Raw genomic sequence first — 22,739 nt, forward strand, 5'->3', positions numbered from 1 at the left:
CCTCTCTTCGGCAAGTGTCCTGTGCCAAGGGCTGGGTGAGTGGATGTTTCCATTGCTGTGTACATGGGAGCGAGTGAGCGCAGTTTGCACTTCTTCTCTGCCAACTGGGCATCGATGAATCACCACTTTCCAGATACACTTCCCAGATATGTGATTTTTGTTTAGCTCTTTGTTTCTATACAGCCGTGGAGGGAGGGATTTTCCGAAGACTCCAGTTTTGACATTGTGTTGATATCTCATTTGCAGCCTTTAAAAAGTTTAATAGATATCATTTCCATGTTTTGAGAGTTATACGAAAATGAAGTTAGTTTTTGAAACATCCTAAATCGACCTAGAAGCCAGACTTGTCAATTTCGGTAACATTTTGTCAGTTCTAAGGAAAACATAGACAGATAGAATGCAAAGTAGCAGTCCAAACTGTAAAAGGGTTCATGTCAACTCTTTACTGTTGAAGCCCCGATACCAACAGGAACCATGAAATAGCTATTGGAAACATGATATAACCCCCAACCTTGGTTTCACTTGTGCCTGTGGTGCCCTTTACTCCCAATGACACCTACTGGCCAATGTTGGCATTTCAAGGGGTAACATCCCTCTCTAGGAAAATACAAGAGGATTCAAACCAAATATATATATTTAGGTTTGAATCCAAAATCACCTAGAGGCATTATAGCTTTGAGAACCCTGCTGCAGCTATGCTAGTCTATTGAGAACCAGGTGTTCTTCTATCAGTGATGAGAACGCTTAATCATCCGATCATGTTGGGTAAAGCAATTTAACGCAACCGAGTTTGCACCCCCATGATACAGTGCCCACGGGGGCTTGACTCAATGAAAGAATGTCCACAAAAGCTGTGTTTTTAATGTCATTGGCGACTTTTACAGTTCCGTTCACTATCTGACTTATAATATTTACCTATACTGTCTTGAAAAAATGAGGCCAAATACATATACAAGTGCAGTCAAAGATTCCCCTCACTTACCACACTCCCTTCACCCCAGAGAAGACACAAACCCAGCATTTGCTGAATCTAGCGGAAGGCCATTGTTTCTTTTTGTGAGATAATTATTCATATCCTATCTATTTCAGTCGAGACTTTTAGACCTTTAAGGAGTTCACTGTTGTTCACAGAGTGTAAAGCTGGAGGAACTCTGATTCGAGGAGGGGCTTGCCCTTCTCGTACTGGCTTCATTACACCTCAGGTACTGATCCTTCCAAATGGATGACTGAGTGGAGGGGAGGGAAGAGCAAGTGCTTGTTATCTAGGTCCAAACCTGGGAAAAGGTTTACCTGGGCTTGGTGCACTTTGGTCTGAATGGCTTGGAAATGCCCCTTGGGACGTGAGGATTCTAACGACCTCTTCCAAGAACATGAGCGATTTGATCACCTCTGCCATCTCTTCTCTTTTAGATGTCAGGCATCTTGGACACGTTCTTGGAGCAGAGAATTGAGGAACTTCCTCAAGTCCACGTTGGCACTCCGTATGTTTCTGCCAGTATCAGCGAGGTTCAATAGGTCTCATGAATGTCTTTCGAGCCTGGTATCCTCTACAGTTGTCTCCAGGCCAGTAATCTCCATTGTAGCAGAACATCTTTCATCAATGTGTTCGCATCTCTCCTCAATCCGTGCAGCCAGCTTTTCGGCCAGCTTCTCTTCGTAACTTCCATACAGTCGACTTCAACAGGACTGGGCATGTCTGAAAGTACCTCGAGCCTCACCAGTAAGCTGATGGCAGGCAGATCTTCCACTGTCTGCCCTTTCAGGTTCTGGAAACTGACCCGTGAACTCAGGTCTTTGGGCAGCAGCAGTATCTCGAACTGACACAGCTTCCCGGACCAAAGACCTAAGCTAAGCTCCACAGAGGGCGGCAGCCCCTCCATCACACTGATCCACCCACAGAACTCTGCCCGGTTACCTTGGATCCACCGGCCACAAAAAGCCTGGCGGTACACACCAACATTCCACCTGGAATCCAACCGGTAACTGCCATCCCCAATGGCTGCTGCATCTTGCCAGTGTTGGGGGAGGGGCTGCATCCGACGAGAGGTTCCTAAGCTAAATGTGATTCTACCCACTAGCGTCCCATGGGCCTCTGTTCTTCCCTCTTTCCTTTTCTTCTGATCTGTATGCACAGTACCAACGGAGGCAAGTGTGTCCATTTTCAGTTGATGGTTTCACACGTCTTTAAACTTTCTAACAGTTCACAGTACACAGAGACACTCTAAAGGAAACTTATGTTCCTGTAATATCCGTACACTCGGAATACATATCCCTCGGTTGATTTCTGCTGAAACACCTGCACTCTCAGGACATGGATCCATTGGTTTCCTGGGGGCTGAAGTTCCAAGAAATGAAACCAACCCCAATGTGCACTTTACTGTCTGTCTCTTTTGCTCTTAGTACACTTTTGCAGAGCTACTTGTGTTTGTTAAAGGCTTATGCCATTTCTTCTCGAAGTAGGGTTTTATATGGCATTCATTCATCCTGTTGGAAGACTTGCAAGTCTATATCACGGACTAGGAATCCATTTGACTCCAAATCGGCATTTGGGTTAGGTCACGATATGCTCTTATTAATCAACATTCACGAATATAAATGCACGCCTCTGATTTCCGAATACAAGTGTGCTGAATACATGCAAGCAGCAATAGTGGGTCGATGCGTACTGAATGATCCTTGACATCACCTTGAGTATTTCCTTTTGAATAATCATGGTTCCCTTGGTATATGTCAGCCAACCGTACCCTTTGGGTGCATGTTTGTTTGTTTGATTTTTGTTGGTCTGCTTCTCGTTTGTTTTGCAAACACGTCAGGCCATGCATCTCTCCGTTCGCGTCAAACAGAGAGTCATATAAGCTGATTCACTTAAGATAGTGCTTCCAATCACCTATGATTTCCAGCTTCCCTCTCCCATCTTTAGGGTATTGATGTCCTCCTTGCCTTCTTCTGGTTTCTTCTTTACCACTCATGCTCTTATTGCATTTCCAATAATGGTTTTCTTCTTTCCATTTCATCTTGCTGCTTTTCTATTCAGGGGAGAATTCACAACATTTCTTGTAGGATAAGTTTTGAACTGCTGAATTCTTTTAAGATTTGCCGGTCTGTGGAATTCTCTAGCTCTGCCGTTATTAGAAATGGCGGTCATGTGGCCTAGGCTACCCTAGATGGCAGCATTTTGCCCTTCAGGGTATGGCCTATGTCCTGGCACTCCTCCCTGTCCTGCAATATTGCTGCCGATATATCAGCTGGAACCCCTCTGGAGGTTCTCTTGTGACTATGTTGCTTTCCTCCAGGCGCATTTTAAATCCCTGGGATGCTCATGAACTTCGTTGATTTGAATCATACAGCTGCTGGTAGGTCTATTAGGATTCCACCTCCTTTGGACGCTGTGTACTTCCTGAATTCGCATAGATGATTCTTTCTAGGCTTTCAGCAAGTTTCAGTCTGATTTTTCTACAGATAACTTTTCAGACATTTTTTGTTTCTTTTTCTCTTGCTTTTCCATCTGGGACTCTTACGAATCCTAGTCTTTCATGCCTTGTCTTACCCCAGGATTCAACAGCAATGTTTTCATTGGTTTGCACTTGCTTTCCTATGTCTGCTTCTGACCGAGGGTTTACTGTTCCCCTGTCTTCACATTCATTCATGCGTCCCTCTGCATTATTTGGTCTGCTTAGGACTGAATTTTAGCCCCGATATTTTCTCATCCACTCAGTTTTCTGATATTATTTGTTTCGCTTTTAGGCTTTCTCTTCCCCTTTTCTGGTATTCTGCCTTTTATGATTTTGAGTCATTGTTGTTCTTCAGTGTTTCCCTCACCTCCGTTTTCAATTTTTCTCTGGATTGCGTTTTGCAGTCTAGTTTTTTGAAAGCTTATCTTTTGGGCCTTCAATCTCTTTGGAACTGAAAATGGTATTTCCTGTTTCTTTCACTGCACTTCTTCACCTCTACTGGTCAGGTAATATCAGGTATCTAATGTAGACTTCTAGGGCTTTGTTAAGTGAAAAATTTGGAATCTTGGCTCTATGCAATTCCATGGGATTCCTGTGAGGACAGTTTCTCCTAGACATTGATGCCATGTCCTGTTCCTGTGTTTGTTGTCTGGTATATCTCCAATTGCTGGTGTTGCCTTTTTTGTGATGAACACCCCATACTATTTCGATTAGCATAACCGTAGTTTGATTACGCTTATCTCACAATTCTAAAAGTGCACAGGACACTTCCTCTGGTGGAAATGAAGCTTCTATAGGTTCTCACCTCTGCATTCTGCTCCATGTCACTTTGGAGTGTTTCCAAAACTGCAAACTGAGAGTGCGCTTGTGCTTTGTAGTGCCACGGGAATGTCCCAATGAAACCAGTTCTTCCCAGAGCTTCTCTGCCTACAGAATCGCCAGTGGAAGCATATCAATGGATGTCACACATCAGGGCCAGTGGAATGATCCCGCAGACCGACCTTGGTGTCCTCGGTGCCGTACCGTGCCGGTGCCATCCAAAATGGAGCATCTGCTTTTGGGAGATAATGCTGAAGGAAATGCTTCATCTTCTCACGCTGTGGACTTGGACCACTCTTCCTTGTCCTCTCATCCTTGTGGCACGGGTGCACGAAGGCAACCACAGAGCTGTTGCGTAACCTGTGCCTCAAACCAAACCATTATCCCAGCCCAGGTCATGAATGTAGCAGATCCTAAGGCTTTTCATTCTGATTTCAAACCCAAGGCCACCTAGATCACTCAGACCAGATGTACGATATCTCTGATTCCGACCCACACGTGCACTATTGGCAAAATGCCCAATTGGTCCCTGGTCCTGCAGATGCACTAGGTGTGGCAATGGGACATATCGATAATCTCAACCGCGCGTGCCGGTGTGGTGGCCTTCTCACTGGGGTCACAGGTCGGTTTACTCTCTTGATAGGACCCACCACATCCCACAACGCACTCCAGATCCCTGAGACTCAGCGTGTGCCATCATCCGTAGCCCTATCCCTCCCTGAACGCTGCCTCTGCTACGTCAAATTTGGCAGCTCGGATCTTGGTCTCAGAATAAACTGTGGAAATATTTTGCGCTGGTTTCTTTGAGTTCTGTCAGCCAAGCATCTGCTGTGCACTCTTCTAACACTCCGCGCATCACCTTCAATCCCATGTCTCCTGTCCGCTTGAGAGTGTGCATCCAAGTTAAACAGAGTTTCACCTTTGCTGCTCCATCACCAGGGGTCAGACCCTGCACTGGTTTCCATTCCCTGCTTTGCCTTCTCCTGCTTCCAGGGGTTCTGAGGCCTTATCCTGTCTTTGGAAGTAACAGACCTCTCTTCGGCAAGTGTCCTGTGCCAAGGGCTGGGTGAGTGGATGTTTCCATTGCTGTGTACATGGGAGCGAGTGAGCGCAGTTTGCTCTTCTTCTCTGCCAATCGGGCATCGATGAATCACCACTTTCCAGATACACTTCCCAGATATGTGATTTTTGTTAAGCTCTTTGTTTCTATACAGCCGTGGTGGGAGGGATTTTCCGAAGACTCCAGTTTTGACATTGTGTTGATATCTCATTTGCAGCCTTTAAAAAGTTTAATAGATATGATTTCCATGTTTTGAGAGTTATACGAAAATGAAGTTAGTTTTTGAAACATCCTAAATCGACCTAGAAGCCAGACTTGTCAATTTCGGTAACATTTTGTCAGTTCTAAGGAAAACATAGACAGATAGAATGCAAAGTAGCAGTCCAAACTGTAAAAGGGTTCATGTCAACTCTTTACTGTTGAAGCCCCGATACCAACAGGAACCATGAAATAGCTATTGGAAACATGATATAACCCCCAACCTTGGTTTCACTTGTGCATGTGGTGCACTTTACTCCCAATGGCACCTACTGGCCAATGTTGGCATTTCAAGGGGTAACATCCCTCTCTAGGAAAATACAAGAGGATTCAAACCAAATATATATATTTAGGTTTGAATCCAAAATCACCTAGAGGCATTATAGCTTTGAGAACCCTGCTGCAGCTATGCTAGTCTATTGAGAACCAGGTGTTCTTCTATCAGTGATGAGAACGCTTAATCATCCGATCATGTTGGGTAAAGCAATTTAACGCAACCGAGTCTGCACCCCCATGATACAGTGCCCACGGGGGCTTGACTCAATGAAAGAATGTCCACATAAGTTGTGTCTTTAATGTCATTGGCGACTTTTACTGTTCCGTTCACTATCTCACTTATAATATTTACCTATACTGTCTTGAAAAACTGAGTCCAAATACATATACAAGTGCAGTCAAAGATTCCCCTCACTTACCACACTCCCTTTACCACAGACAAGACACAAACCCAGCATTTGCTGAATCAAGCGGAAGGCCATCGTTTCTTTGTGTGAGATAATTATTCATATCCTATCTATTTCAGTCGAGACTTTTAGACCATTAAGGAGTTCACTGATGTTCACAGAGTGTAAAGCTGGAGGAACTCTGATTCGAGGAGGGGCTTGCCCTTCTCGTACTGGCTTCATTGCAGCTCAGGTACTGATTCTTCCAAATGGATGCCTGAGTGGAGGGGAGGGAAGAGCAAGGGCTTGTTAGCAAGGCCCAAACCTGGGAAAAGGCTTACCTGGGCTTGGTGCACTTTGGTCTGAATGGCATGGAAATGCCCCTTGGGACGTGTGGATGCTCACGACTTCTTCCAAGAACATGAGCGTTTTGATCACCTCTGCCATCTCTTCTCATTTAGATGTCAGGGATCTTGGACCCGTTCTTGGAGCAGAGAATTGAGGAACTTCCTCAAGTCCACGTTGGCACTCCGTATGTTTCTGCCAGTATCAGCGAGGTTCAATGGCTCTCATGAATGTCTTTCAAGCCTGGTATCCTCTACAGCTGTCTCCAGGCCAGTAATCTCCATTGTAGCAGAACATCTCTCATCAATGTGTTCGCATCTCTCCTCAATCCCTGCAGCCAGCTTTTCGGCCAGCTTCTCTTCGTATCTCCCATACAGTCGACTTCAACAGGACTGGGCATGTCTGAAAGTACCTCGGAGCCTCACCAGTAAGCTGATGGCAGGCAGATCTTCCACTGTCTGCCCTTTCAGGTTCTGGAAACTGACCCGTGAACTCAGGTCTTTGGGCAGCAGCAGTATCTCGAACTGACACAGCTTCCCGGACCAAAGACCTAAGCTAAGCTCCACAGAGGGCGGCAGCCCCTCCATCACACTGATCCACCCACAGAACTCTGCCCGGTTACCAAGGATCCACGGGCCACTACAAGCCTCGCGGTACACACCAACATTCCACCTGGAATCCAACCGGTAACTGCCATCCCCAATGGCTGCTGCATCTTGTCAGTGTTGGGGGAGGGGCTGCATCCGACGAGAGGTTCCTAAGCTAAATGTGATTCTACCCACTAGCGTCCCATGGGCCTCTGTTCTTCCCTCTTTCCTTTTCTTCAGATCTCTGTGCACCGTACCAACGGAGGCAAGTGTGTCCATTTTCATTTGATGGTTTCACACGTCTTTAAACTTTCTAACAGTTCACAGTACACAGAGACCCTCTAAAGGAAACTTATGTTCCTGTAATATCCGTACACCCGGAATACATATCCGTCGGTTGATTTCTGCTGAAACACCCGCACTCTCAGGACATGGATCCATTGGTCTCATGGGGGCTGAAATTCCTAGAAATGAAACCAAACCGAATGTGCATTTTACTGTCTGTCTCTTTTGCTCTTAGTACACTTTTGCAGAGCTACTTGTCTTTGTTAAAGGCTTATGCCATTTCTTCTCGAAGTAGGGTTTTATATGGCATTCATTCATCCTGTTGGAAGACTTGCAAGTCTATATCACGGACTAGGAATCCATTTGATTCCAAATCGGCATTTGGGTTAGGTCACGATATGCTCTTATTAATCAACATTAACGAATATAAATGCACACCTCTGATTTCCGAATAGAAGTGTGCTGAGTACATGCAAGCAGCGACACTGGGTCGATGTGTACTGAATGATCCTTGACATCACCTTGAGTATTTCCTTTTGAATAATCATGGTTCCCTTGGTATATGTCAGCCAACCGTACCCTTTGGGTGCATGTTTGTTTGTTTGATTTTTGTTGGTCTGCTTCTCGTTTGTTTTGCAAACACGTCAGGCCATGCATCTCTCCGTTTGCTTCAAACAGAGAGTCATATAAGCTGATTCACTTAAGATAGTGCTTCCAATCACCTATGATTTCCGGCTTCCCTCTCCCATCTTTAGGTTATTGATGTCCTCCTTGCCTTCTTCTGGTTTCTTCTTCGCCACTCATGCTCTTCTTGCATATCCAATAATGGTTTACTTCTTTCCATTTCATCTTGCTGCTTTTCTATTCAGGGAAGAATTCACAACCTTTCTTGCAGGATAAGTTTCGAGCTGCTGAATTCTTTTAAGATTTGCCGGTCTGTGGAATTCTCTAGCTCTGCCGTTATTAGAAATGGTGGTCAGGTGGCCTAGGCTACCCTAGATGGCAGCATTTTGCCCTTCAGGGTATGGCCTATGTCCTGGCACTCCTCCAGGTCCTGCAATATTGCTGCCGATATATCTGCTGAAACCTCTCTGGAGGTTCTCTTGTGACTATGTTGCTTTCCTCCAGGCGCATTTTAAATCCCTGGGATGCTCATGAACTTCGTTGATTTGAATCATACAGCTGCTGGCAGGTCTATTGGGATTCCACCTCCTTTGGACGCTGTGTACTTCCTGAATTCGCATAGATGATTCTTTCTAGGCTTTCAGCAAGTTTCAGTCTGATTTTTCTACAGGTAACTTTTCAGACATTTTTTGTTTCTTTACCTCTTGCTTTTCCATCTGGGACTCTTACGAATCCTAGTCTTTCATGCCTTGCCTTACCCTAGGATTCAGCAGCATTGTTTTCATTGGTTTGCACTTGCTTTCCTATGTCTGCTTCTGACCGAGGGTTTACTGTTCCCCTGTCTTCACATTCATTCACGCGTCCCTCTGCAATATTTGGTCTGTTTAGGACTGAATTTTAGCCCTGATATTATCTCATCCACTGAGTTTTCTGATACTATTTGTTTCGCCTTTAGGCTTTCTCTTCCCCTTTTATGGTATTCTGCCTTTTATGATTCTGAGACACTGTTGTTCTTCAGTGTTTCCCTCACCTCCGTTTTCAATTTTTTCTCTGGATTGCGTTTTGCAGTCTAGTTTTTTGAAAGCTTATCTTTTGGGCCTTCAATCTCTTTGGAACTGAAAATGGTATTTCCTGTTTCTTTCACTGCACTTCTTCACCTCTACTGGTCAGGTAATATCAGGTATCTAATGTAGACTTCTAGGGCTTTGTTAAGTGCAAAATTTGGAATCTTGACTCTATGCAATTCCATGGGATTCCTGTGAGGACAGTTTCTCCTAGACATTGATACCATGTCCTGTTCCTGTGTTTGTTGTCTGGTATATCTCCAATTGCTGGTGTTGCCTTTATTGTGATGAACACCCCATACTATTTCGATTAGCAGAACCGTAGTTTGATTACGCTTATCTCACAATTCTAAAAGTGCACAGGACACTTCCTCTGGTGGAAATGAAGCTTCTAAAGGTTCTCAGCTCTGCATTCTGCTCCATGTCACTTTGGAGTGTTTCCAAAACTGCAAACTGAGAGTGCGCTTGTGCTTTGTAGTGCCACGGGAATGTCCCAATGAAACCAGTTCTTCCCAGAGCTTCTCTGCCTACAGAAACACCAGTGGAAGCATATCAATGGATGTCACACATCAGGGCCAGTGGAATGATCCCACAGACCGACCTTGGTGTCCTCGGTGCCGTACCGTGCCGGTGCCATCCAAAGTGGAGCATCTGCTTTTGGGAGATAATGCTGAAGGAAATGCTTCATCTTCTCACGCTGTGGACTTGGACCACTCTTCCTTGTCCTCTCATCCTTGTGGCACGGGGGCACGAAGGCAACCACAGAGCTGTTGCGTATCCTGTGCCTCAAACCAAACCATAATCCCAGCCCAGGTTATGAATGTAGCAGATCCTAAGGCTTTTCATTCTGATTTCAAACCCAAGGCCACCTAGATCACTCAGACAAGATGAACGATATCTCTGATTCAGCCCCACACGTGCTCTATTGGCCAAATGCCCAATTGGTCCCTGGTCCTGCAGATGCACTGGGTGTGGCCATGGGACATATCGATAATCTCAACCGCGCGTGCCGGTGTGGTGGCCTTCTCATTGGGGTCACAGGTCGGTTTGCTCTCTTGATAGGACCCACCACATCCCACAACGCACTCCAGATCCCTGAGACTCAGCGTGTGCCATCATCCCTAGCCCTATCCCTCCCTGACCGCTGCCTCTGCTACGTCAAATTTGGCAGCTCGGATCTTGGTCTCAGAATCAACTGTGGGGATATTTTGCACTGGTTTCTTTGAGTTCTGTCAGCCAAGCATCTGCTGTGCACTCTTCTAACACTCCGCGCATCACCTTCAATCCCATGTCTCCTGTCCGCTTGAGAGTGTGCATCCAAGTTAAACAGAGTTTCACCTGTGCTGCTCCATCACCAGGGGTCAGACCCTGCACTGGTTTCCATTCCCTGCTTTGCCTTCTCCTGCTTCCAGGGGTTCTGAGGCCTTATCCTGTCTTTGGAAGTAACAGACCTCGCTTCGGCAAGTGTCCTGTGCCAAGGGCTGGGTGAGTGGATGTTTCCATTGCTGTGTACATGGGAGCGAGTGAGCGCAGTTGGCACTGCTTCTCTGCCAACTGGGCATCGATGAATCACCACTTTCCAGATACACTTCCCAGATATATGATTTTTGTTTAGCTCTTTGTTTCTATACAGCCGTGGTGGGAGGGATTTTCCGAAGACTCCAGTTTTGACATTGTGTTGATATCTCATTTGCAGCCTTTAAAAAGTTTAATAGATATGATTTCCATGTTTTGAGAGTTATACGAAAATGAAGTTAGTTTTTGAAACATCCTAAATCGACCTAGAAGCCAGACTTGTCAATTTCGGTAACATTTTGTCAGTTCTAAGGAAAACATAGACAGATAGAATGCAAAGTAGCAGTCCAAACTGTAAAAGGGGTCATGTCAACTCTTTACTGTTGAAGCCCCGATACCAACAGGAACCATGAAATAGCTATTGGAAACATGATATAACCCCCAACCTTGGTTTCACTTGTGCATGTGGTGCCCTTTACTCCCAATGGCACCTACTGGCCAATGTTGGCATTTCAAGGGGTAACATCCCTCTCTAGGAAAATACAAGAGGATTCAAACCAAATATATATATTTAGGTTTGAATCCAAAATCACCTAGAGGCATTATAGCTTTGAGAACCCTGCTGCAGCTATGCTAGTCTATTGAGAACCAGGTGTTCTTCTATCAGTGATGAGAACGCTTAATCATCCGATCATGTTGGGTAAAGCAATTTAACGCAACCGAGTCTGCACCCCCATGATACAGTGCCCACGGGGGCTTGACTCAATGAAAGAATGTCCACATAAGCTGTGTCTTTAATGTCATTGGCGACTTTTACAGTTCCGTTCACTATCTCACTTACAATATTTACCTATACTGTCTTGAAAAACTGAGGCCAAATACATATACAAGTGCAGTCAAAGATTCCCCTCACTTACCACACTCCCTTTACCACAGACAAGACACAAACCCAGCATTTGCTGAATCAAGCGGAATGCCATCGTTTCTTTGTGTGAGATAATTATTCATATCCTATCTATTTCAGTCGAGACTTTTAGACCATTAAGGAGTACACTGATGTTCACAGAGTGTAAAGCTGGAGGAACTCTGATTCGAGGAGGGGCTTGCCCTTCTCGTACTGGCTTCATTGCAGCTCAGGTACTGATTCTTCCAAATGGATGCCTGAGTGGAGGGGAGGGAAGAGCAAGTGCTTGTTATCTAGGCCCAAACCTGGGAAAAGGCTTACCTGGGCTTGGTGCACTTTGGTCTGAATGGCTTGGAAATGCCCCTTGGGACGTGAGGAATCTCACGACCTCTTTCAAGAACATGAGCGTTTTGATCACCTCTGCCATCTCTTCTCTTTTAGATGTCAGGGATTTTGGACACGTTCTTGGAGCAGAGAATTGAGGAACTTCCTCAAGTCCACGTTGGCACTCCGTATGTTTCTGCCAGTATCAGCGAAGTTCAATAGGTCTCATGAATGTCTTTCGAGCCTGGTATCCTCTACAGCTGTCTCCAGGCCAGTAATCTCCATTGTAGCAGAACATCTTTCATCAATGTGTTCGCATCTCTCCTCAATCTGTGCAGCCAGCTTTTCGGCCAGCTTCTCTTCGTAACTTCCATACAGTCGACGTCAACAGGACTGGGCATGTCTGAAAGTACCTCGGAGCCTCACCAGTAAGCTGATGGCAGGCAGATCTTCCACTGTCTGCCCTTTCAGGTTCTGGAAACTGACCCGTGAACTCAGGTCTTTGGGCAGCAGCAGTATCTCGAACTGACACAGCTTCCCGGACCAAAGACCTAAGCTAAGCTCCACAGAGGGCGGCAGCCCCTCCATCACACTGATCCACCCACAGAACTCTGCCCGGTTACCTAGGATCCACCGGCCACAACAAGCCTGGCGGTACACACCAACTTTCCACCTGGAATTAAACCGGTAACTGCCATCCCCAATGGCAGCTGCATCTTGCCAGTGTTGGGGGAGGGGCTGCATCCGACGAGAGGTTCCTAAGCTAAATGTGATTCTACCCACTAGCGTCCCATGGGACTCAGTTATTCCCTCTTTCCTTTTCTTCAGATCTCTGTGCACCGTACCAACGGAGGCAAGTGTGTCCATTTTCATTTGATGGTTTCACACGTCTTTAAACTTTCTAACAGTTCACAGTACACAGAGACCCTCTAAAGGAAACTTATATTCCTGTAATATCCGTACACTCGGAATACATACCACTCGGTTGATTTCTGCTGAAAGACCTGCACTCTCAGGACATGGATCCATTGGTTTCATGGGGGCTGAATTTCCTAGAAATGAAACCAACCCCAATGTGCACTTTACTGTCTGTCTCTTTGATCTTAGTACACTTTTGCAGAGCTACTTGTGTTTGTTAAAGGCTTATGCCATTTCTTCTCGAAGTAGCGTTTTATATGGCATTCATTCATCCTGTTGGAAGACTTGCAAGTCTATATCACGGACTAGGAATCCATTTGATTCCAAATCGGCATTTGGGTTAGGTCACGATATGCTCTTATTAATCAACATGAATGAATATAAATGCACGCCTCTGATTTCCGAATACAAGTGTGCTGAATACATGCAAGCAGCAATACAGGGTCGATGCGTACTGAATGATCCTTGACATCACCTTGAGTATTTCCTTTTGAATAATCATGGTTCCCTTGGTATATGTCAGCCAACCGTACCCTTTGGGTGCATGTTTGTTTGTTTGATTTTTGTTGGTCTGCTTCTCGTTTGTTTTGCAAACACGTCAGGCCATGCATCTCTCCGTTCGCTTCAAACAGAGAGTCATATAAGCTGATTCACTTAAGATAGTGCTTCCAATCACCTATGATTTCGAGCTTCCCTCTCCCATCTTTAGGGTATTGATGTCCTCCTTGCCTTCTTCTGGTTTCTTCTTTACCACTCATGCTCTTATTGCATTTCCAATAATGGTTTTCTTCTTTCCATTTCATCTTGCTGCTTTTCTATTCAGGGGAGAATTCACAACCTTTCTTGTAGGATAAGTTTCGAACTGCTGAATTCTTTTAAGATTTGCCGGTCTGTGGAATTCTCTAGCTCTGCCGTTATTAGAAATGGTGGTCAGGTGGCCTAGGCTACCCTAGATGGCAGCATTTTGCCCTTCAGGGTATGGCCTATGTCCTGGCACTCCTCCCTGTCCTGCAATATTGCTGCCGATATATCAGCTGGAACCCCTCTGGAGGTTCTCTTGTGACTATGTTGCTTTCCTCCAGGCGCATTTTAAATCCCTGGGATGCTCATGAACTTCGTTGATTTGAATCATACAGCTGCTGGTAGGTTTATTGGGATTCCACCTACTTTGGGCGCTGTGTACTTCCTGAATTCGCATAGATGATTCTTTCTAGGCTTTCAGCAAGTTTCAGTCTGATTTTTCTACAGATAACTTTTCAGACATTTTTTGTTTCTTTTTCTCTTGCTTTTCCATCTGGGACTCTTACGAATCCTAGTCTTTCATGCCTTGTCTTACCCCAGGATTCAACAGCAATGTTTTCATTGGTTTGCACTTGCTTTCCTATGTCTGCTTCTGACCGAGGGTTTACTGTTCCCCTGTCTTCACATTCATTCATGCGTCCCTCTGCATTATTTGGTCTGCTTAGGACTGAATGTTAGCCCTGATATTTTCTCATCCACTCAGTTTACTGATATTATTTCTTTTGCTTTTAGGCTTTCTCTTCCCCTTTTCTGGTATTCTGCCTTTTATGATTGTGAGTCATTGTTGTTCTTCAGTGTTTCCCTCACCTCCGTTTTCAATTTTTCTCTGGATTGCGTTTTGCAGTCTAGTTTTTTGAAAGCTTATCTTTTGGGCCTTCAATCTCTTTGGAACTGAAAATGGTATTTCCTGTTTCTTTCACTGCACTTCTTCACCTCTACTGGTCAGGTAATATCAGGTATCTAATGTAGACTTCTAGGGCTTTGTTAAGTGAAAAATTTGGAATCTTGGCTCTATGCAATTCCATGGGATTCCTATGAGGACAGTTTCTCCTAGACATTGATGCCATGTCCTGTTTCTGTGTTTGTTGTCTGGTATATCTCCAATTGCTGGTGTTGCCTTTTTTGTGATGAACACCCCATACTATTTCGATTAGCATAACCGTAGTTTGATTACGCTTATCTCACAATTCTAAAAGTGCACAGGACACTTCCTCTGGTGGAAATGAAGCTTCTAAAGGTTCTCAGCTCTGCATTCTGCTCCATGTCACTTTGGAGTGTTTCCAAAACTGCAAACTGAGAGTGCACTTGTGCTTTGTAGTGCCACGGGAATGTCCCAATGAAACCAGTTCTTCCCAGAGCTTCTCTGCCTACAGAATCGCCAGTGGAAGCATATCAATGGATGTCACACATCAGGGCCAGTGGAATGATCCCGCAGACCGACCTTGGTGTCCTCGGTGCCGTACCGTGCCGGTGCCATCCAAAATGGAGCATCTGCTTTTGGGAGATAATGCTGAAGGAAATGCTTCATCTTCTCACGCTGTGGACTTGGACCACTCTTCCTTGTCCTCTCATCCTTGTGGCACGGGTGCACGAAGGCAACCACAGAGCTCTTGCGTATCCTGTGCCTCAAACCAAACCATAATCCCAGCCCAGGTTATGAATGTAGCAGATCCTAAGGCTTTTCATTCTGATTTCAAACCCAAGGCCACCTAGTTCACTCAGACCAGATGGACGATATCTCTGATTCAGACCCACACGTGCACTATTGGCAAAATGCCCAATTGGTCCCTGGTCCTGCAGATGCACTAGGTGTGGCAATGGGACATATCGATAATCTCAACCGCGCGTGCCGGTGTGGTGGCCTTCTCACTGGGGTCACAGGTCGGTTTGCTCTCTTGATAGGACCCACCACATCCCAAAACGCACTCCAGATCCCTGAGACTCAGCGTGTGCCATCATCCGTAGCCCTATCCCTCCCTGAACGCTGCCTCTGCTACGTCAAATTTGGCAGCTCGGATCTTGGTCTCAGAATCAACTGTGGGGATATTTTGCGCTGGTTTCTTTGAGTTCTGACAGCCAAGCATCTGCTGTGCACTCTTCTAACACTCCGCGCATCACCTTCAATCCCATGTCTCCTGTCCGCTTGAGAGTGTGCATCCAAGTTAAACAGAGTTTCACCTTTGCTGCTCCATCACCAGGGGTCAGACCCTGCACTGGTTTCCATTCCCTGCTTTGCCTTCTCCTGCTTCCAGGGGTTCTGAGGCCTTATCCTGTCTTTGGAAGTAACAGACCTCTCTTCGGCAAGTGTCCTGTGCCAAGGGCTGGGTGAGTGGATGTTTCCATTGCTGTGTACATGGGAGCGAGTGAGCGCAGTTGGCACTGCTTCTCTGCCAACCGGGCATCGATGAATCACCACTTTCCAGATACACTTCCCAGATATGTGATTTTTGTTTAGCTCTTTGTTTCTATACAGCCGTGGTGGGAGGGATTTTCCGAAGACTCCAGTTTTGACATTGTGTTGATATCTCATTTGCAGCCTTTAAAAAGTTTAATAGATATGATTTCCATGTTTTGAGAGTTATACGAAAATGAAGTTAGTTTTTGAAACATCCTAAATCGACCTAGAAGCCAGACTTGTCAATTTCGGTAACATTTTGTCAGTTCTAAGGAAAACATAGACAGATAGAATGCAAAGTAGCAGTCCAAACTGAAAAAGGGGTCATGTCAACTCTTTACTGTTGAAGCCCCGATACCAACAGGAACCATGAAATAGCTATTGGAAACATGATATAACCCCCAACATTGGTTTCACTTGTGCATGTGGTGCCCTTTACTCCCAATGGCACCTACTGGCCAATGTTGGCATTTCAAGGGGTAACATCCCTCTCTAGGAAAATACAAGAGGATTCAAACCAAATATATATATTTAGGTTTGAATCCAAAATCACCTAGAGGCATTATAGCTTTGAGAACCCTGCTGCAGCTATGCTAGTCTATTGAGAACCAGGTGTTCTTCTATCAGTGATGAGAACGCTTAATCATCCGATCATGTTGGGTAAAGCAATTTAACGCAACCGAGTCTGCACCCCCATGATACAGTGCCCACGGGGGCTTGACTCAATGAAAGAATGTCCACATAAGCTGTGTCTTTAATGTCATTGGCGACTTTTACAGTTCCGTTCACTATCTCACTTATAATATTTACCTATACTGTCTTGAAAAACTGAGGCCAAATACATATACAAGTGCAGTCAAAGATTCCCCTCACTTACCACACTCCCTTTACCACAGACAAGACACAAACCCAGCATTTGCTGAATCAAGCGGAAGGCCATCGTTTCTTTGTGTGAGATAATTATTCATATCCTATCTATTTCAGTCGAGACTTTTAGACCATTAAGGAGTTCACTGATGTTCACAGAGTGTAAAGCTGGAGGAACTCTGATTCGAGGAGGGGCTTGCCCTTCTCGTACTGGCTTCATTGCAGCTCAGGTACTGATTCTTCCAAATGGATGCCTGAGTGGAGGGGAGGGAAGAGCAAGGGCTTGTTAGCTAGGCCCAAACCTGGGAAAAGGCTTACCTGGGCTTGGTGCACTTTGGTCTGAATGGCTTGGAAATGCCCCTTGGGACGTGTGGATGCTCACGACTTCGTCCAAGAACATGAGCGTTTTGATCACCTCTGCCATTTCTTCTCATTTAGATGTCAGGGATCTTGGACCCGTTCTTGGAGCAGAGAATTGAGGAACTTCCTCAAGTCCACGTTGGCACTCCGTATGTTTCTGCCAGTATCAGCGAGGTTCAATTGCTCTCATGAATGTCTTTCAAGCCTGGTATCCTCTACAGCTGTCTCCAGGCCAGTAATCTCCATTGTAGCAGAACATCTCTCATCAATGTGTTCGCATCTCTCCTCAATCCGTGCAGCCAGCTTTTCGGCCAGCTTCTCTTCGTATCTCCCATACAGTCGACTTCAACAGGACTGGGCATGTCTGAAAGTACCTCGGAGCCTCACCAGTAAGCTGATGGCAGGCAGATCTTCCACTGTCTGCCCTTTCAGGTTCTGGAAACTGACCCGTGAACTCAGGTCTTTGGGCAGCAGCAGTATCTCGAACAGACACAGCTTCCCGGACCAAAGACCTAAGCTAAGCTCCACAGAGGGCGGCAGCCCCTCCATCACACTGATCCACCCACAGAACTCTGCCCGGTTACCTAGGATCCACCGGCCACAACAAGCCTCGCGGTACACACCAACATTCCACCTGGAATCCAACCGGTAACTGCCATCCCCAATGGTTGCTGCATCTTGTCAGTGTTGGGGGAGGGGCTGCATCCGACGAGAGGTTCCTAAGCTAAATGTGATTCTACCCACTAGCGTCCCATGGGCCTCTGTTCTTCCCTCTTTCCTTTTCTTCAGATCTCTGTGCACCGTACCAACGGAGGCAAGTGTGTCCATTTTCATTTGATGGTTTCACACGTCTTTAAACTTTCTAACAGTTCACAGTACACAGAGACCCTCTAAAGGAAACTTATGTTCCTTTAATATCCATACACCCGGAATACATATCCGTTGGTTGATTTCTGCTGAAACACCCGCACTCTCAGGACATGGATCCATTGGTCTCATGGGGGCTGAAATTCCTAGAAATGAAACCAACCTCAATGTGCACTTTACTGTCTGACTCTTTTGCTCTTAGTACTCTTTTGCTGAGTTGCTTGTCTTTGTTAAAGGCTTATGCCATTTATTCTCGAAGTAGTGTTTTATATGGCATTCATTCATCCTGTTGGAAGACTTGCAAGTCTATATCACGGACTAGGAATCCATTTGACTCCAAATCGGCATTTGGGTTAGGTCACGATATGCTCTTATTAATCAACATGAACGAATATAAATGCATGCCTCTGATTTCCGAGTACAAGTGTGCTGAGTACATGCAAGCAGCAATACTGGGTCGATGCGTACTGAATGATCCTTGACATCACCTTGAGTATTTCCTTTTGAATAATCATGGTTCCCTTGGTATATGTCAGCCAACCGTACCCTTTGAGTGCATTTTTGTTTGTTTGATTTTTGTTGGTCTGCTTCTCGTTTGTTTTGCAAACACGTCAGGCCATGCATCTCTCCGTTCGCTTCAAACAGAGAGTCATATAAGCTGATTCACTTAAGATAGTGCTTCCAATCACCTATGATTTCCGGCTTCCCTCTCCCATCTTTAGGTTATTGATGTCCTCCTTGCCTTCTTCTGGTTTCTTCTTCGCCACTCATGCTCTTCTTGCATATCCAATAATGGTTTACTTCTTTCCATTTCATCTTGCTGCTTTTCTATTCAGGGGAGAATTCACAACCTTTCTTGCAGGATAAGTTTCGAACTGCTGAATTCTTTTAAGATTTGCCGGTCTGTGGAACTCTCTAGCTCTGCCGTTATTAGAAATGGCGGTCATGTGGCCTAGGCTACCCTAGATGGCAGCATTTTGCCCTTCAGGGTATGGCCTATGTCCTGGCACTCCTCCCTGTCCTGCAATATTGCTGCCGATATATCTGCTGAAACCTCTCTGGAGGTTCTCTTGTGACTATGTTGCTTTCCTCCAGGCGCATTTTAAATCCCTGGGATGCTCATGAACTTCGTTGACTTGAATCATACAGCTGCTGGCAGGTCTATTGGGATTCCACCTCCTTTGGACGCTGTGTACTTCCTGAATTCGCATAGATGATTCTTTCTAGGCTTTCAGCAAGTTTCAGTCTGATTTTTCTACAGGTAACTTTTCAGACATTTTTTGTTTCTTTACCTCTTGCTTTTCCATCTGGGACTCTTACGAATCCTAGTCTTTCATGCCTTGCCTTACCCCAGGATTCAGCAGCATTGTTTTCATTGGTTTGCACTTGCTTTCCTATGTCTGCTTCTGACCGAGGGTTTACTGTTCCCCTGTCTTCACATTCATTCACGCGTCCCTCTGCATTATTTGGTCTGCTTAGGACTGAATTTTAGCCCTGATGTTATCTCATCCACTGAGTTTTCTGATACTATTTGTTTCGCCTTTAGGCTTTCTCTTCCCCTTTTATGGTATTCTGCCTTTTATGATTCTGAGACACTGTTGTTCTTCAGTGTTTCCCTCACCTCCGTTTTCAATTTTTTCTCTGGATTGCGTTTTGCAGTCTAGTTTTTTGAAAGCTTATCTTTTGGGCCTTCAATCTCTTTGGAACTGAAAATGGTATTTCCTGTTTCTTTCACTGCACTTCTTCACCTCTACTGGTCAGGTAATATCAGGTATCTAATGTAGACTTCTAGGGCTTTGTTAAGTGCAAAATTTGGAATCTTGGCTCTATGCAATTCCATGGGATTCCTGTGAGGACAGTTTCTCCTAGACATTGATACCATGTCCTGTTCCTGTGTTTGTTGTCTGGTATATCTCCAATTGCTGGTGTTGCCTTTATTGTGATGAACACCCCATACTATTTCGATTAGCAGAACCGTAGTTTGATTACGCTTATCTCACAATTCTAAAAGTGCACAGGACACTTCCTCTGGTGGAAATGAAGCTTCTAAAGGTTCTCAGCTCTGCATTCTGCTCCATGTCACTTTGGAGTGTTTCCAAAACTGCAAACTGAGAGTGCGCTTGTGCTTTGTAGTGCCACGGGAATGTCCCAATGAAACCAGTTCTTCCCAGAGCTTCTCTGCCTACAGAAACACCAGTGGAAGCATATCAATGGATGTCACACATCAGGGCCAGTGGAATGATCCCGCAGACCGACCTTGGTGTCCTCGGTGCCGTACCGTGCCGGTGCCATCCAAAGTGGAGCATCTGCTTTTGGGAGATAATGCTGAAGGAAATGCTTCATCTTCTCACGCTGTGGACTTGGACCACTCTTCCTTGTCCTCTCATCCTTGTGGCACGGGTGCACGAAGGCAACCACAGAGCTGTTGCGTATCCTGTGCCTCAAACCAAACCATAATCCCAGCCCAGGTTATGAATGTAGCAGATCCTAAGGCTTTTCAATCTGATTTCAAACCCAAGGCCACCTAGATCACTCAGACCAGATGCACGATATCTCTGATTCAGCCCCACACGTGTTCTATTGGCCAAATGCCCAATTGGTCCCTGGTCCTGCAGATGCACTGGGTGTGGCCATGGGACATATCGATAATCTCAACCGCGCGTGCCGGTGTGGTGGCCTTCTCATTGGGGTCACAGGTCGGTTTGCTCTCTTGATAGGACCCACCACATCCCACAACGCACTCCAGATCCCTGAGACTCAGCGTGTGCCATCATCCGTAGCCCTATCCCTCCCTGACCGCTGCCTCTGCTACGTCAAATTTGGCAGCTCGGTTCTTGGTCTCAGAATCAACTGTGGGGATATTTTGCGCTGGTTTCTTTGAGTTCTGTCAGCCAAGTATCTGCTGTGCACTCTTGTAACCCTCAGCGCATCACCTTCAATCCCATGTCTCCTGTCCGCTTGAGAGTGTGCGTCCAAGTTAAACATAGTTTCACCTTTGCTGCTCCATCACCAGGGGTCAGACCCTGCACTGGTTTCCATTCCCTGCTTTGCCTTCTCCTGCTTCCAGGGGTTCTGAGGCCTTATCCTGTCATTGGATATAACAGACCTCTCTTCGGCAAGTGTCCTGTGCCAAGGGCTGGGTGAGTGGATGTTTCCATTGCTGTGTACATGGGAGCGAGTGAGCGCAGTTGGCACTGCTTCTCTGCCAACTGGGCATCGATGAATCACCACTTTCCAGATACACTTCCCAGATATGTGATTTTTGTTTAGCTCTTTGTTTCTATACAGCCGTGGTGGGAGGGATTTTCCGAAGACTCCAGTTTTGACATTGTGTTGATATCTCATTTGCAGCCTTTAAAAAGTTTAATAGATATGATTTCCATGTTTTGAGAGTTATACGAAAATGAAGTTAGTTTTTGAAACATCCTAAATCGACCTAGAAGCCAGACTTGTCAATTTCGGTAACATTTTGTCAGTTCTAAGGAAAACATAGACAGATAGAATGCAAAGTAGCAGTCCAAACTGAAAAAGGGGTCATGTCAACTCTTTACTGTTGAAGCCTCCGAAACCAACAGGAACCATGAAATAGCTATTGGAAACATGATATAACCCCCAACCTTGGTTTCACTTGTGCCTGTGGTGCCCTTTACTCCCAATGACACCTACTGGCCATTGTTGGCATTTCAAGGGGTAACATCCCTCTCTAGGAAAATACAAGAGGAAACAAATCAAATATATACATTTAGGTTTGAATCCAAAATCACCTAGAGGCATTATAGCTTTGAGAACCCTGCTGCAGCTATGCTAGTCTATTGAGAACCAGGTGTTCTTCTATCAGTGATGAGAACGCTTAATCATCCGATCATGTTGGGTAAAGCAATTTAACGCAACCGAGTCTGCAGCCCCATGATACAGTGCCCACGGGGGCTTGACTCAATGAAAGAATGTCCACATAAGCTGTGTCTTTAATGTCATTGGCGACTTTTACAGTTCCGTTCACTATCTGACTTATAATATTTACCTATACTGTCTTGAAAAAGTGAGGTCAAATACATATACAAGTTCAGTCAAAGATTCCCCTCACTTACCACACTCCCTTCACCCCAGAGAAGACACAAACCCAGCATTTGCTGAATCTAGCGGAAGGCCATCGTTTCTTTGTATGAGATAATTATTCATATCCTATCTATTTCAGTCGAGACTTTTAGAACTTTAAGGAGTTCACTGTTGTTCACAGAGTGTAAAGCTGGAGGAACTCTGATTCGAGGAGGGCCTTGCCCTCCTCGTACTGGCTTCATTGCAACTCAGGTACTGATCCTTCCAAATGGATGCCTGAGTGGAGGGGAGGGAAGAGCAAGTGCTTGTTATCTAGGCCCAAACCTGGGAAAAGTCTTACCTGGGCTTGGTGCACTTTGGTCTGAATGGCTTGGAAATGCCCCTTGGGACGTGTGGATGCTCACGACCTCTTCCAAGAACATGAGCGTTTTGATCACTTCTGCCATCTCTTCTCTTTTAGATGTCAGGGATCTTGGACCCGTTCTTGGAGCAGAGAATTGAGGAACTTCTTCAAGTCCACGTTGGCACTCCGTATGTTTCTGCCAGTATCAGCGAGGTTCAATGGCTCTCATGAAT

At 45.5% G+C, this 22,739-nt stretch overlaps 2 protein-coding genes across 2 annotated transcripts in view; both read left to right on the forward strand.

Annotated features, from left to right (window-relative positions):
• Positions 1-22,739, forward strand: part of LOC140692718 (uncharacterized) — a 56,135-nt gene that overhangs the window by 11,770 nt on the left and 21,626 nt on the right. The gene's annotated exons all lie outside the window — the stretch shown is intronic.
• On the forward strand, positions 1,762-20,899 carry LOC140692715 (uncharacterized). The gene is made up of 6 exons (XM_072957029.1): positions 1,762-1,979; positions 4,386-4,607; positions 5,265-5,337; positions 12,017-12,169; positions 17,472-17,888; positions 20,296-20,899. The coding sequence occupies exons 2-6, from the start codon at positions 4,412-4,414 to the stop codon at positions 20,633-20,635; spliced, it is 1,179 nt and encodes a 392-aa protein (XP_072813130.1). The 5' UTR covers positions 1,762-1,979; positions 4,386-4,411; the 3' UTR covers positions 20,636-20,899.

The sequence above is a fragment of the Vicugna pacos genome, unplaced genomic scaffold, assembly GCF_048564905.1.
Source record: "Vicugna pacos unplaced genomic scaffold, VicPac4 scaffold_16, whole genome shotgun sequence".
Classification (NCBI taxonomy): domain Eukaryota; kingdom Metazoa; phylum Chordata; class Mammalia; order Artiodactyla; family Camelidae; genus Vicugna; species Vicugna pacos.